The 15495-nt window shown below is 44.6% G+C and overlaps 1 protein-coding gene across 1 annotated transcript in view; it reads left to right on the top strand.

Annotated features, from left to right (window-relative positions):
* Positions 1-249: 249 nt before the first annotated feature.
* RNF43 (ring finger protein 43) overlaps positions 250-15495 on the top strand; it is a 59053-nt gene continuing 43807 nt past the window's right edge. Inside the window, exon 1 of the mRNA XM_074160727.1 lies at positions 250-486. Coding sequence (XP_074016828.1) covers positions 250-486 — 237 coding nt within the window. The remainder of the gene's footprint in view (positions 487-15495) is intronic.

The raw sequence follows: 15495 nt of genomic DNA, 5'->3' as shown, positions 1-15495 counted from the left end.
GCTCCCAGCGGCCTTTGAGCACGTGGCACCAAGAAAGAGAAATGGTGATGGCGAGAACCGGAGAAGTCGCCCAGTAAAGCAGCGCTGGCGGTGCCCGGGCCCCTCTCTCCTCTCCCTCCCGCTTCCCCGTCACCGGGACCGCACTCTCGGACACCCCAGGAGCTTTGCCGACGGCTGGAGCCCGCCGCAGGGTGAGGACGCGTTCCGGAGCGGTATGTGTGGCCGGAGCCCGCTGCTGCAGCTGGTAGCATGAGTGCTGGCCCCCCGCTGCAGCTGGCTCTCCTCTGGCCTTGGCTGCTCATGGCGACCCTGCAGGCAGGACTGGGCCAGACAGGGCTGGCGTTGGCCGCGGCGGTGGAGTCGGAGAGGTCAGCGGCGCAGAAAGCCATCATTAGGGTCATCCCCCTGAAAGTGGAGCCGATCATACTGGAAGGGGAGTTTGCCAATGTCGCTGAGGTGACTCCAGCCGAAGGAAAACTGCTCCAGGTAAGAGCTGCTTTATTTTATCCGACTCCATCTGCCCGACCTTCCCACGCCGATGCTTTCCCCCCTGTTCTCTCCTCACTGCTCCAGCTCCCAGCACAACGCCTTTGGTTTTATTTCCTGACTGCAGGTTTATAATCGAAGCAACGAGGCATTTTTTACGTGAGCTGTCCACCTGCATATTTTGTTCCTTTGTGCTCCTGCTCCTCAGCCCCGCGGGCTGTTTGGAGGCAGAAGGGATCTGGCAAATGGTTGATTCTTCATTCGGTCACGATCTGTAGCTGTGCTTGCATTAATGTGGAGTTTTGGATGTGGTCGGCTGATCCCATGAAGATTATCGCGTATCTTAATTGGTGTTACAGAGCTGAGTGTGGCGAGTCACGTGTTGAGACACTAAACAACTGACAGAAAACATTATTTTTATTCTTTTTGGTGAAATCAATGAAGTTTTCTACACGTTTGTGCTGAGAGCTGGGGTTCTGTTACAGCTGAAATACAGATCCAGACTTTGCCCACCAGAACGACTGACCCTGCTGGTTCTTGCCTTGTGTATTTCCTGTGCCTGAAAGTTGAATTTTACCCATACAGTGGTTCCTGGGGTGCCACCACCATGTATTTTTATAAGTGAAATTGATGCTGGTTTCTGACCTTTCCTAAGGAGGGAGCATCTGAGCATCTCCCATGAGGTGCAGATGCTGCTGGGGCAGAGCTGAGCTACTCGGGGAACAGCCCCATCTCCTGCAGACGCTAAGTTTTGAGCTCAGTTTCTTGAGACCCGGTGTGTCCTCTCTCACTTTTGTTGGTGGTTTGCTTGGCAGCCATGTGCTTTATTCTTGAAAACAAAAAGTGACAAAATAGCCTGTGTTAATACTAAATCTTAAGTTTTGCATGGCTTTTTCCAGTCTTGGCTTCCCAAGTGTGGTATGTTGTAACATTAATTAAATTTGCAGCTTGGAAACTTAAAGTAATAAAACATAAATAAAGTATAAATTTCATATAGTCTTATAAGAAAGGAAATACAGTTGAGTCAGCTTTAGAACACGGTCACCTGTCTGAAAATGGGCAATTTGTGACATTTATAAAGCCCGGTTTTCTACACCTTTTGAGTTACTCTGAACAAAAGCCATGCTATAAAATTATATTACCAGGCTAAAAAAATACCCTAGACAAATGTACTCAAGGTCCTGTTCTGTCGTGAGGCAATGTCCAGGAAAGTCAATATTTATTCCTTACAAAAACTACAGTGGTGTTGCAACCGAGCACAAAGTATAGAGCGTGGCCCTTTTGGAAATGCGAGGATGATAACCTCTAGTGCCTGATGTGTGGATGTTTTTAACCAAATGCAGTGGTACAAAGTGGGATTTTTGTGTCGTCGGCCGTGGCAGCAGCACAAACGAGGTGTTTGGAATACTGAGCCGTGAATAGTGTCAGATTTACAAATGGAATTCATCCTTTAAAAATCATCCTCAGAACGGAGAGGGTTGGGGAAACACTAATCTAATCTGGTGCGTTTGTGTACACGGATACTGACCTGCGCTGGGTACGTTTTTAGGCCTTGATTCTGCCACTGTGTGTGCGCAGGTGATGGTTCCTATTGCGTATCCCACTGAATCCCACGCGGAAAATCATCCGGGGCTGGTTTCCGATGGCAGCGTTGGGATCGGGAGGTCAGGCTGTGCCTTCTGCAGCAGGGTGTTTGCCCGGTGCCAGGCTCTGTGCTCTGGGAAAGCTCAGCCAGGTGTATCTGTGGCCTCTCCTCTGTAGCCTATGGGGTAGTTTCTATTTCTGCCGCTGCATATCAGAACTCGGAATATAAAATGCCATTTAAATGGTTTGGGTCCTGATCCTGCCTCTGGAAAAACAAAACGGGAAACAGAGCCGTAACTGTTAAGGTACAAAATAAATAAGAAATTAATGGGAGGAACTATTTTTAGATCGCATTTAGATAGTCGGATATTAAATACACCTAAATTAGGCTTTATTGGGACATCTCGTTTTACATGTGGTTGTCAACATCCCAATCTTGCAAAAACGTTAGGTCACATGCTTAACTTTGATGTCATCGGAACTCTCCTTTAGATAAACTTCAGCCTGTTCACACATACCTGCACAATTGGTTCTTTCTGTGTGATTTAGGTACATCACATAATTGTCTTTACAGTTAATGAGTTAAGAAGTCTAGTTTTTACACCATTTTCGGATGGGTCCTCGTGGTTGTGTCAGACCCTGTCAGATGCCCTCACGCCCGTCGCAGGAGCACAAGCTGCAGAGCTCAGCTTGGAGAGGAGAGTGACTGGCCCAGCCCCGGTTTCAAACAAGGCTCCCTTAGCTCAGTGGAATAATAAGATTGCTTAAGGATAAGTGGTGCAGAGTTGGCCCTATATTCAAGCAAAGTTCTCTTTAACTTATAATTATCTTCATAGTGTTCTGGTCAATATATTTTTAGAAATACATTCTTTGCTTAATACAGAAAATCCTGCACATAAGTGATGGAGCCTCACCAAGTGTGCTTCTGCCAGAACATTTTCTTGGTTTCATTTTCCCCTGCCATGTTCTCTGGGATCATCTACAGAAACAGACTTTGATCATAGTGTGTTACATTCTTAGAAGCTAATTTGAAAAATACCGTCTTTACCTGGAATAAAATAACACCAGTGTCGAATTCCTCCTCACACCCCTTGCCCCTGTGACCGTTCTTCTGGGAAATCTCTGGATTTTCAGTTTTGCAGGTCACTGGCCAGCGGTGGGTGAGCCCAGGACCCGCCTGCCGCCCGCCCCTTTCGGTGGAACCCAGGCAGCATTCCGGCTCTCTGGCACTCTGCACGATGCAGGATGATGCAAAGGGAGAGGAATTTCTCAAGTAGGCAGAGCCACTTAAGACTTTATAGGTCAAAAAACCAACACCTTAGACTTCTTACAGAAATCATCTTCAGGCTTGTGCAGAGCTCAAGCTTGTTCAGGTAGCACATGCTCCAAGCATTAACTGTTGCCTAACGCGGGAGAAGCACTGGTGTGAACTGGTTTGCAGTTTCCAAAGGGCTGGAAGTTTCAATCTCTGCGGAGCTTTCTGCAGTGGCCTGGGCTGCTTCTGGAAAAAGTCCCAGGGAAGTCAGAAAACGGCCCTGTGTTAAGGATGGAAGAACCAAACCTTTCAGACAAGGAGGCTGGAAAGAACATATTTGTCTCGTACTGATAACGGGCGATCCATGAGCAGCCGAGGACGCAGTGCACCCTCCGAACTGCAGCTCCCATGGCTGTTAGATAACTCCCTTTAATACGATTGCTCACGCAATTTTTACAGCCTTTGCTTTCGATATTTTCGCTGCTGTTAGCTGATTTTGGAGGAATAAATCTTGGTTTCCTCCATGCTCGTGCCTCAGTCTCCCCTTGCTGCTGGAGAGTTGATGATGTTGGTTTGAATATAGATAGGAAAAGAAGGAATGTCTTGGGAAGAAAAGGAGAGAGCTGCTGTGGAGACTTGAGAGAAGGAGATTTAAGATTTTTCCAAATTGAATTACAACAGCAATCACATGCAAATCTTAGTGTGGAAGAAAACTTTTTATATGCAAAATAGTTCAGCAATTACTTTTTTTTTTTTTTTAAGTAGTGTATATAAATAATTAAAATTGATCATCATTATCTTTTTCTCTGAGTGTATATAACCCCAATCTTGTATACAAGGGAAAGGATGATGCTGTTAGTATGTGTGGTGTGGCTGGGATGGTGACAATCTCTAGTTTTAGGGCTAGTATTTTGGAAATAATGTTAAAAGTTTGAGAAAAGTCCCAAATGATATTTAAAAGAGATTGATAAACTCAAACTACTGTATTTACTGTAGAGAAGGCAAAGCAATCATCAGTCACCAATCGCTTTACGTGCCTACATGTAGAAAAAACATATAGATATGTAGAACAGTGGAAGTGTCTTATTTAGCAGGCAAAAGTATATAATCAGGTTTCCCAACATGCATTATTTTATCACAAGTCTCACAATACTTTGTTTCATTCCCGTATAATCTTAGCAGTTACATAGTTAGGTGATTGTAGGAGAAAGTCAACTTTCATTTACCCACTGAGCGCATTGTTTTAACTTCTGACTGTAGGAAAAAGCCCCATGAACACAGAACAAGCTCCCTAAAGGCTCTGGACCCCAAAGGCAAGGACTATCCTCTTTCCTCTCCCCCTACATAAATAAATTATTTCAAAAACATTATTTTTAAAGTCAGTCTTCTACTTAGGGTGGAACAAGTGAGAATTAGAGAAAGATCCTGAATCATCATTTTTTTAGGTGTTGTGTGCAATTCAGAAGCTGAAAAGCAAACATAGATATGTTCAGAAAAGAAGCATGGTGCGTGTTCGTAGCACCAATGGTAATTAACCCTTGAAATTGCTACAAGGAGCCCAACAAGATCATCCTGGAAATGGAGAGTGTTTCCAAGGTTGCAATGAGGAGTGCCACTGGAGAACTGTAATCACCTACTTAACTGCTTATAGAGGGTTATGCTCCCAACCCATAAGAAAGTAAATATATTAGTAGTCTTCTATACTGCTGGCTCCTGGATCAACAAAAGGATGTTGAGTGCATAATGTTGACAGAGATCAAAGAAGTGGGAAAGTCTAACCAAATGATAATGGAGACTTAAATTACCTGTGAATAAACTGGTCAGATAGCACAATGAGAGTCAGTTCAAAGCAGCAATTTCTGCCTCTTGGAACAGCGAGTACTAGAGTACACAGAAAGATATTCTTGACTTAGTGCTAAGTAATGTGCAAGAACTGCCTCAAAAGCTTGCAATAATTGAGCCACTTGTACTGACTCCAGCATAATAAAATTCGTTGCCCAAGTACCAAAAAGTGGAACTCTGACACTAACCTTTAGAACGGGAAATTGCACTAAAGTGAAACAGTGAGACAAATGGCTCTCTCAGCCTGAAAAAAATATCTTTAGACGTGACATAGATACTACTCAGGAAAGTTAAAGCAGGGTTGGGAAACACAGAGCATTGAATCAAGGGCAGCAGTAACCCCATTCAGACACTGGTTGTGTTCAGGAAACCATTTGCGTCAAAAAGATCTTTTAAAAATTGGACATACAGTATTAGTGTAGGGCTGGCACAGTGTGTAGTACAACCTGCAGCGCAGATTGGTGTGGTGTTAGTATTAGTTTAGCGCTTAAGTCTATCTGAAAGATGAGCCATTAAAATCCGGATGCGGAGTAGGGACTCTCTGATCGAGTTGGCTGCTGGAAAAAGTTGTTTCTGAGCTTCCATCCCTCTCCTGAGCGTATGCAGAGGCTGAGCTGGAGCTTCGCGTGGTGTGTCTTCTCCTTTCCTGATCCAGAAAACGTGTGGTGAGAAACTGTTCTCTGTTTAAGAAGGAGTTTGAAGGACTTTAAACTTAAATATTCCAGCTCCCTAGTGCACCATCTGGTGCTGGTTGTTGTCCCAGTAGAATTATTTATGACACACGTAGGCGTAGATTAAAAGATTTTTAGTACTAAAAGATCACGGATCTGGAGGCCCGAGTAATTACATGGGGCAGCCTTAAACAGGAGGAAGAAACCCAACTGCAGCGGAGCAGAGATTCATGGTCAGGAGGGTAAACCAACGGGGCTGGAGCGAGTGACAGTCAACAGAGGAGTTCTGGCCACACACCCCTGTCCTGGAACATGTCCCAGGAGCAAGTGGACATTTCCCAAAGAGAAGCTGGCAGAGGGGTGAGATTACAGGAGTTGGGACATGGGCCTCAGCTGTTCCTGTTGCTGTAGCCAGGCTGAGTTTGGGGGTGAAATGGTTCCGAACCATTAGAGAAACGACTTTTTGTTCTGTGCCTCCGTAAAACTAAAGGCTTGGTGGGCATTCCATACAGGTTATGGAAGGCTATTCTAAATTGCATGTGAATTCATTATTTTTAAAAGAAAACTTTCAAAATTGTCAAAGTAATACAAATGTCACAAACTTTGTATGATCAAAGAGAGCTCTATTGTGTTAGGCTTTATTTTGGACAAAAGTTGACATGCATTTTTATGTATTATATCTCTATTTTTCTGTGCATACAGCTCTCAAACGTGTCTGAAAGCTTTCTGTGGACTTCCCCTTAAAGTTTTGCTTAGTCTGAAAACAATCCAGTTTTAACCTGAAAGGAAAAAAAAACTAAAAAATAAGTGCAATGTAGATTGATCTTCAGGGCTGTCTGTCGTCAGTGTCACAAAGGTCGGTGTCACAGGGGTTGCAAGAGTCAAATACATGAAGTTTTGGTTTATAAACAAAGCAGAGTTGTAAACTGAACCTCAGTTCAGGGGTGTGTATCACACTCGAGCAATGCACATTCATATTTTATCACCCTTTTGGGCTTCCCTCCATTCTAGGTCTTGAGATATAAACAGGAGGACAGGGTATAAAGCAGACCTAAGTGGCGTGAATGGCCGTGGTCGTCTCTTCTGCCTTTGAGTTCTGTGATTTTTTAATTTTTATTTTATTTCAATACCCCCTTGTTTCACTGGCTGTAAAGAACAGGAAGCGTTGTTCCGCCTCTCATTTGCCCATAACACTTTCAGTCTGCATTAAGGAATCGTAATCACATCTCATGCTTCGGAGCTTCGGGCCTGCTGCCAGCACGGGTCATGCGGGAGTTGGCCAAGAGTTGTCTTGGGACCTTTTCACCTTTTTTTTTTAGGAACGTCAGGGATTAGCCTTACTGCAAAACAAGGCACTAAAACATACAGGTCAGTGTTCAAAGGTACCAGAGAATATATTGTTTCGAATATGCTCAGGTTGTATGGGTTACTCCCGTGCACAAGATGGGACAGATCGCCAGATTTCAGTGGAAGACTCTCTTCCCCCCTGCAGCCACCCCGTTCAAATTATCTGACATTTTGGGTGTGTATCCTCTTCCTCTGCAGCTTGAGACATGACTCATCTGCCCAGATCAACGGATGTATTCTCACCTTGTCACTTCCCTCAGCCTAAAGGGGCTAGTTAAGGGCATTAGTGGCCCTTTGATCTCCCGTTTGTTCTTCATCTCAGTAACTTGGTCTCCAGTGATCAAATGGGTTACTCCGACGCGTGTTACTGTGCTCAGGATCAGGACGGGGCAGAAACGTTGTTGTCGTATAAGAAATTCTGACTAGGGAGCTGAATTAATTCCTCTGGCCATCAACTCTACAAAACAAATAGTAAGTTTTTTACCAAGTCCAGTTATGAGGACATAACATGGGGACATGTTAATTCCGAATGTAAGGAAAGCAGTTTAGGAATTAGATTTGCTATTGTTTTGACAAGAAGTATGTGAATTCTAGTTCAAAACTCCATGAAAGAATAGAATTTAGACCTTCTAAAGCACTTCAGCACCTGTTGTTCCATGGGGTCTTTGTCCAGGGAGGTGGATTTGCTCGAGAAGGCCAGTGCATGGCTGTAGATGGAATACCTGCAATGGGGAAACTGGGAAAGACATTGGGATTGAATTGGACCCAGGTATGAAAAATGAAGAGCACCCCAGTCCTATTGCAGACGTTAAGCGGTTTTCCTTACAAAGGCCAATAACGGGTTTTCCTAATGAAGGCCAATAACTGAGGGACTTGGGTCTTTTTAGTCTAGAGAAGAGAAGACTGAGGAGGGATCTGATCAATGCTTATAAATACTTAAAGGGAGGGTGTCAAGAGGGCGGGCTGGTCTTTTTTCAGTGGTGCCCAGTGACAGGACAAGAGGAAATGGGCACAAACTTGAACATAAGAAGCTTCACCTAAACATGAGGAGGAACTTCTTCACTTTGAGGGTGGCAGAGCACTGGAAGAGGCTGCCCAGAGAGGTGGTGGAGTCTCCTTCTCTGGAGACATTCAAAACCCCCCTGGACATGTTCCTGTGCAACCTGCTCTGGGTGGACCTGCTTTGGCAGGGTGGTTGGACTAGATGATTTCCAGAGGTCCCTTCTAACCCCATATCATTCTGTGATTCTGTGAACAGAGCAGAGCCGGTGCAGTGCAGACATTGTCTGAAAAAGGACGTGGGGCGATTGCCACATGGTAGAGCAGAAGAGACAACTTGAGGAGATCTAGGTGGTGAATGGAAAACATTGGTTCTTGCAGTAGTTGAATTTTGTGAAGGATCCCGCACAAAAATGTTGCTTCCAGGTTGTTTAAATATAGGGAATATCTCTAGGGATGTGAAAGTCAAATAACAGAGAGTGCATTGCTACAATTCCTGTAACTTCCTGGATGTCAGTGGGAATCGGGGGTTAATGCTCAGCAAGTGAATCCCTTTAGACACCATCCGCCACAGAAATACAACTCCAGAAGCGCTGTGTTGGCTGTGGTGTGAAGCAGTAAGAGACCTGACATAGAGATATCTGTTACTGCCTCAGTCTTCAATCACGTTATGTGCAAGGTTGTCTTAATAACTTTTATTTACTAAGGCAGTTTTATTCCAAAATAAGTGGAACTTCACAAAAATCCTGAAGAGATAAGGAAGAGTTCCCCCTATTCCACTTGTCATGCTGTACCTCAGTTATTCCTTTGTTCCATAAATGTCTAATTGAATGGTAGTCCTCATTAGCAGCCACGCTGTGGGTACACATATGTCCCTGAATGTCAACGCCAGAGACTTCTGTCCAAACATTTCCCTCGGGCCACAAAAACATCTCCCTCCTCCCTGTTACCCTCTGTTTCATCTGCTCTCATTCATATAAGTGTAAGATGCCTCAGGTCATTTAGTTCCACTCAGCTATTTTTTACTGCTCATCTACTCTCTGAAGTTTCTTTCTTTTATCATTTTCATCTTCCTTTTTGTTCTGAACAATGTTTATTCTTGTTATTTTTCTGTATGTGGTCTTCTCGATCACTACGGGTGGACAAAATGGTTTAGACTGTTGCCTGGCAGCGTTTGCCTTCAACACTTTTCTCTCCTCCATTCTTCTCCCTGATCATCTGGTCTTTCCACTACCTCCTTCAGAGAACCTCTGACCTCTGTTTGTCTCTCAAGAGGAAGATGGCTGTACCAAAACTTTTGTTTGTAAACTTTGTACAAAGTACACGCCTCCATGAGAGATGCAGATCTCTGATTTGAGTGATGGACGAGCCCCATGGGCTTGTGCAACATGCAGCTCCTACAAGGCCTATGCCAAAGTAATTTTTGTAGGTTCTTGGTTGAGAAATTGCCATGTGCCATTTCTGGCAGTTACACCTAGTTGTGGCCTGAGTTGGTGCCAGCCCATGTCTTCATGCCGCGTCGCTGGCTGCCTCTTCTACGGTTGTCTTCTCCATAAAACAGAGACTGGGGTGGTCAGGTGCCTGTGGGTCAGGTCCCTGCTGAGCCTTCCTTGACAAAATCAACCATAGCTTTTCCCTTGCTGAAGACACCTGAGTGGAACATCTTGGGTCCACGTGACATTGCAGAGCCTTCCACCGGGTGGTAATTTCTATGGGCTGAGGGAGGTTCGGGGGCAGGAAATGCGGCTTCAGCTGCACCCGTTCCCTTTGGGGAGCTGCCGGTCGGGACCTCATTCTAAATCCAGCTTTTGAAAAGCTGCTCCGTAACAGTGACAGTAACATATTTTGTTCCTGCAGAGATGTTGAGAGAGAGGCCAAAACGTTGTGTTTTAATTCAGAAAGGAGAGTTAGGTGAAACCGAGGAAGGTTGTTAAAGTGAAGCTGAGAGGGCAGCTCAGAGTTATATCCTTGCAGTTGGCGTGAAGGTATTTAAGGACACTACAGTAGGAATTAAGATCGAATGTACCTCTCAAGAAACATTCCAGTAATGCTAAAAGGCTATCAGCATACCTAAATGTAAGGGTAAGAAAGTATATGAAAGCATCCTGAAAAATCAAAAAAATGTGGTAAAATGAGAAAAAAGAGGAACAAACTGAAAATATGTAAAAGCATAGTGAAAAGAGGAAAAGAGAAATAACTTGAAAATGATAAAAAACCTAATAATAGATTCTCTTCAGTCACATCAGAAGCAGAAGCCTTGCCTGACAGTCTGTAGCACCTCTAACAAATTGAAGTCTAAAAGATGCACTTAGGGCAGCTAGACTCATAGCAGAAAAATGAACACAATTCTTTTTGTGCTTTTCTCTGTCTCAGGCTGAAACATCTGTAGAGAGAGGGTGATGGAGATAGACAAAATTACCATGATCAGTCACCGGGATCAGATGGTCTTCACCCAGAGCTGTGGAGGATGGTGTCACTGAGCTCTTAGCTGTGTACGTGAACTCTTGTTTAAAATCACAGGAAGGTGGCTGATGAGACGTCAGTTTTTCTCTGGGCTCCAAGTCACTCACAAAAGCCTGGACCAGGTGCTGTAACCTCTACAGGGAGTCCCTGGGTACAAACTGTAACACAGAGTGTAGAAAGTGGATGTGAAGGAGTCAACAGATGTATCAGTTGGGCAGGTCCAGCTGAATTCCCAAAAACGCCTAAGTCCCTCAAGCAAAGGCTTTTAGGGAAACTTAAGACATGGAATAAAGAGTCTCCTGGATAACTAATGACTGGAGGATAAGAAGAGGATGGTAGGAGTAACAGGCAGATTTTCACAGTGGGAGAGACTGATGACTGTAGTTCTGCAGGCGCCTGTGCTGGTAGCCGTGCTGTCCCGTGTGTTTCATAAGCACAGGGAAACTGAGTGCTTGGTAATGGTGTAGAGCTTTCCAATACCTTAACTAATTTGAAGTAATGAAGACAAAGATCAGCTATGAAGTATTGCAGAAGAACCTCGTGAGACTAAATATTCTGAGGAGATGCATGTGGAAAATCAGTAATTTCTTTACGTTATGTGATGGGCTCTGAATTGTCTGTTACCACTTAGAAACAGCGATTCTAATAGGTAGTTCCATGCAAGTGTCAGCTTAGTGCTTGGTGGTTGTCATGAAGACAAAGATAATATTAGGAATGAAAAAAAAAAGAGTGAATAAAACAGAGAATATCTTTAAACACCTGTAGAAATCACAGCCACTTGTTGGATACTGTGTGAAGTTCCGTTCCCCACACCCGGACGTAGCCGTGTTGGTCTGGAGAAGAACATAGGGAAGAAAAAGTATAAGATGTGTTTCATACAAGGAACAACAACTGCACTAATGCACTTCTGGCTGGAAAAGAGGCAGCCAAAGGGTGATATGAAAAATATCTTAAGAGTAATGAAGAGGGATTGACTGTTAGTCTCTTCCAGTGTGAAAATAATGGGGCATCACATGAAGCACCAGGAGCCAGGTTCAAAAGGAAGTTCTCTTCATAACCTGTACAATTAACCTGTACAATTCCTTGCCGCAGGAGCTGCTATGGATGCTGGAAGTTTACAGAGGTTCAAAAAACACTGGAACTAATGAATGGGAGAAGACTTCATCAATGGCTATTAAATAACCAGTCCCAGTTTTGCCTTGGGAAGTCTATAAAATGCAGCTTGTTGGAGGCTTGGAGAGTGTCCCAGGGAGAAGCCCTACATTCTTGTCCTGTTCTTACTTCTTCCTCACTCCTTCAGAAATCCATTGTTGGCAACTGTCAAAGCAAAGATCATGGGGTAGATGGACCTTTGAATCCACACTGCTGTTCTTGTATTCTCATCTTCTACAGAATACCTTTTCGGCCATTAGGCCCACCACCAGCAGCACCAGCCCTTCCAGTTCACCACAGGTCTGTTTGGGCAAGTCTCTGTGGAAAAAGTGCCATAAGTAGATCCTTCACCGTCCATTTCTGACTTTGAGCTCAACTGTTCATTCACTTAGAAGACACTATACAGTTCCTTGGGATCCATTATCGGAAATCTCCTTGACACATAGCTCTCACCAGCTTTTGATGCCCTTGACACTTTGGCCTTCGTATCTCCCTGGATGTACCATTTTTATCCCTTGTCACCCTCAATCTGCATGATCCCATCGACTGTGCTCTATTGATGGGATAATAACCGTTATAATTTACTCGTGTGTGCTCCCTGCCTCTGTCTCATCTGATAAAATACCAACCCAAACGTTGCGATAGGTTTTGTCTTTCAGAGTGACACCTGCTCCTCAGAAGATCTCTGTGCATTCTCTTACTTGTCCATCTTTGCATCCAGCCATGCCCTGTACCCTTACTGCCTGAAACGCAGAAGCAATGGAGGAGGAAACCTGGTTTTCCTTGAGAAAGAGCACAGTAGCTTCAACCCCAGTGGTAAAAGAGGCAGACAGTGCCCGATGTGGTAGGGCCAGGCTGGCTGTATCTCATGAACATAGGACAAGAGATATAGACAAGAGAACAGAGGACAGTTCTCATCTTCAATAGCTTCAGAGCTGCATTTGTCCTCTTCATGATGGTCATCCCATGTAATTTGTGCCCCTTTGGAATAAAGCCTGTCTTCCTGTCTGGCAGGCATGACTTTAAGATTCTCTGGATCTTGTTTAAAAGAAAAACAAGCACCCTCTTCATTTTTTTTAAGTTAGTGTGCACTTTTCACTGCAGAATGGACAACCATTATCCATGCAGGGTGGCTAAGTAATTTTTGTTGAATTATTTTACTGAATTTTATTTACTTGCTGCACGCTTTCCATCTGTGATTAGATTAGGTGCTTAGTTGAGTATATTTCTCCTAATATTGGGATGACATTGTCCCAACTCTAAATAGCCCTCAGGAATAGCAAGAATCACTCTGTAGGCAACACTGGGTTTGTCTTCTGTGACTCCTGATGTGGTACATCCAGTGTGCCTCTGGAACTCCAGCCTTCCCAAAGAGGTAACTGTCTTTATGGAAGACTTTCTTCAAGGGTGCAGACTAGTAAGATGCACCGTGTCTTTAACTCATGGAAGAACTCGTGTTCTTTGGTACTGGCAGAAAGACCCCAGTATCGGGTGCTCTCATCAGGAATATTCCTCTCCAACAACATTAGCCAATGCTGAATTCTAGAACCTGTCACAAAACTATTATCAGTTCTGTATATCTAAACCCTCGAGTGCACCTTGCAACGTCCTGCTTCTGTACACCAGGTCTCAGGATGCAACTGAGGGATCCTACTTCTTCCACCTGTTTCTGCCATTTCTGACCTCCCTCTTCTTCAATTTTTGGGCACAGACTCGGAGCCCAGCTGGGACCAGCACCACAGCACCCAGTCAGTGCTGGGTAGCAAGAATCAGATGTAGACTCTTCAGTTGTGCAGCTCCCTGGCCTGTTCAAGGACCTCTGTCACAAGATACCGTTGTGGCAGGAGACTGCTCACCAGCACTGGATGTCTTCATCCCTCCTCATGTTCCCCGTGCATTGGGTGTATTGTGGGCAACAAACCTGCGTTGCTGATACCTACCAGAGTGTTTGGGTAGATTACATGCTCCTGGGACTTAGCTTCTCTTTCTCATAGCTGAATCTCAGTTATTCCCATGATTGAAATAAGAGCCTCTCTACGTATTAGAGAATATATAGTTTTTCACAGTTCTGTAGGCGTATAAACCTCTCTCCTTGCCTGGGGGGTGAATCGTGGTAACCTGTGAACATCAGGTATTTGGTCACCAAGAAGACCCCTTGATGTGTTAAGTCCAAAATAGTTTCAGACCCTTGCCATTTGCATTTTTGACCATTTGCATTTTAAAGTCTTCAGGTGATGTCAAACAATATCCTGATGTCCTGTCCTTTCTGTGGGAAGCCATGGGGCCAGGGGATGCAGTGTGCCTGGTGGGAGCCCAGCATCAGGAATGCTGAATCTGTCAGTGGTAGGAAGCTGTTTTAGCTGCAGGCTACACGTGAGAACTGTGGGATAAGGTCTGAAGGACACTTTGCAGAACTAGGGGTTTTGCAAAATTGACTTCTTTTCAGGTGCCAACAAGTACTGGCTCCGTTGTCTATGGGCCAGTCTGTTCCTTGGATTCCTGGTAAACACACTCTTGTTTCTGCAGTCTGAAGGATTAATTGATACGTGCCTAATCCTTCTTCCCCGAAAGCCTGCCGCAAGATAAGGCAAGATGGGTTATGGTGATCCTGCAGGCTTCAGTCTGGCTGGGACGGGCTGAGGAATCGCTAAAGCCAGAGTTACCGGAGGTGCTTCCCCATCCTCTTGGACTGGCTCGCACAGAAGTCAAGACATGTGCTCCAGTCCCTCCTCTGAACTCCCACCTCTCAATTTTGATGCTAGATAATGGTTTTTATGAGAAGCCTCTCTTATCGTAGACCTCTCATCCCTACATAGACCTGTGTTTCAGTGATTCTGGGTTATTGACTGGGACTAATTAGCAGTCATGTATAGATTACATCACTGCAGATACCTGAGCAACTATTTCTGTCCATCTGAGAGATTTACAATTTTCTTTAACCCTGTGGTCCTAAATTCTGTATGGAAGTTTAGTAGCGGAGCATTAACCTCTATCCCAGTGTGGGATCTTGAGCAGGGTCTCACCATGCAGACAGCACCATAACATGAGCCTGTGGCAGCTTGTTTGTTACTGTAACCATGTTCTTAAATGTGACTTTCCTGGTAGCAAGAAGTTCTGCCAGAGGGCAAGAAAGACCCACTGCTAAATGTCTAAATATCCAGGGTCTTTATTCCCCCTTCCCAGATAAGGTTCCTTATATGCTTTCCTGAGGTCATATCTAAGTTTCACTGGAGCCAGAAAATAGCCCTTCTTTTCCCCCCAGCAAGCCCCAGACCTTCATGGACAAGTAGTTTGTCTCCTCAGACATTTGATGTCAACCAGACCATCTCCTTCTTGTCTGCACGGAGCCAAACCCGTCAGGTGGCCTCAGTTCATTTGTATCATGACCTGGGAGATAAAGCGGTGCAGTGATACTGGTAATTGCATGACATAGTGTATCGGGAGATGTGGTGATGCCTTCGGCCATCAGGAAATTCCATTGAAGGTCAAGTTGTACAATAGCCTCTCCAGAGGATGTCTCCATTCTTGACATCTGCAGAGCTGGCACATGGAGTTCCATTAAAATCCCTACCATCGCAGATGCTTCCAGGAGTGATGCCAAATTAGGCAGATTGTGGTTTGCAGACTACTCTAAAATGCTTGAGACACCCCTCCCCGCTTGCTTGTGGGGAGAGACAGGGAGGGAATTACTGCTCG

The sequence above is a fragment of the Numenius arquata genome, chromosome 18, assembly GCF_964106895.1.
Source record: "Numenius arquata chromosome 18, bNumArq3.hap1.1, whole genome shotgun sequence".
In the NCBI taxonomy this organism is placed as follows: Eukaryota; Metazoa; Chordata; class Aves; order Charadriiformes; family Scolopacidae; genus Numenius; species Numenius arquata.
This window is presented reverse-complemented; position numbering and strand designations above follow the sequence as displayed.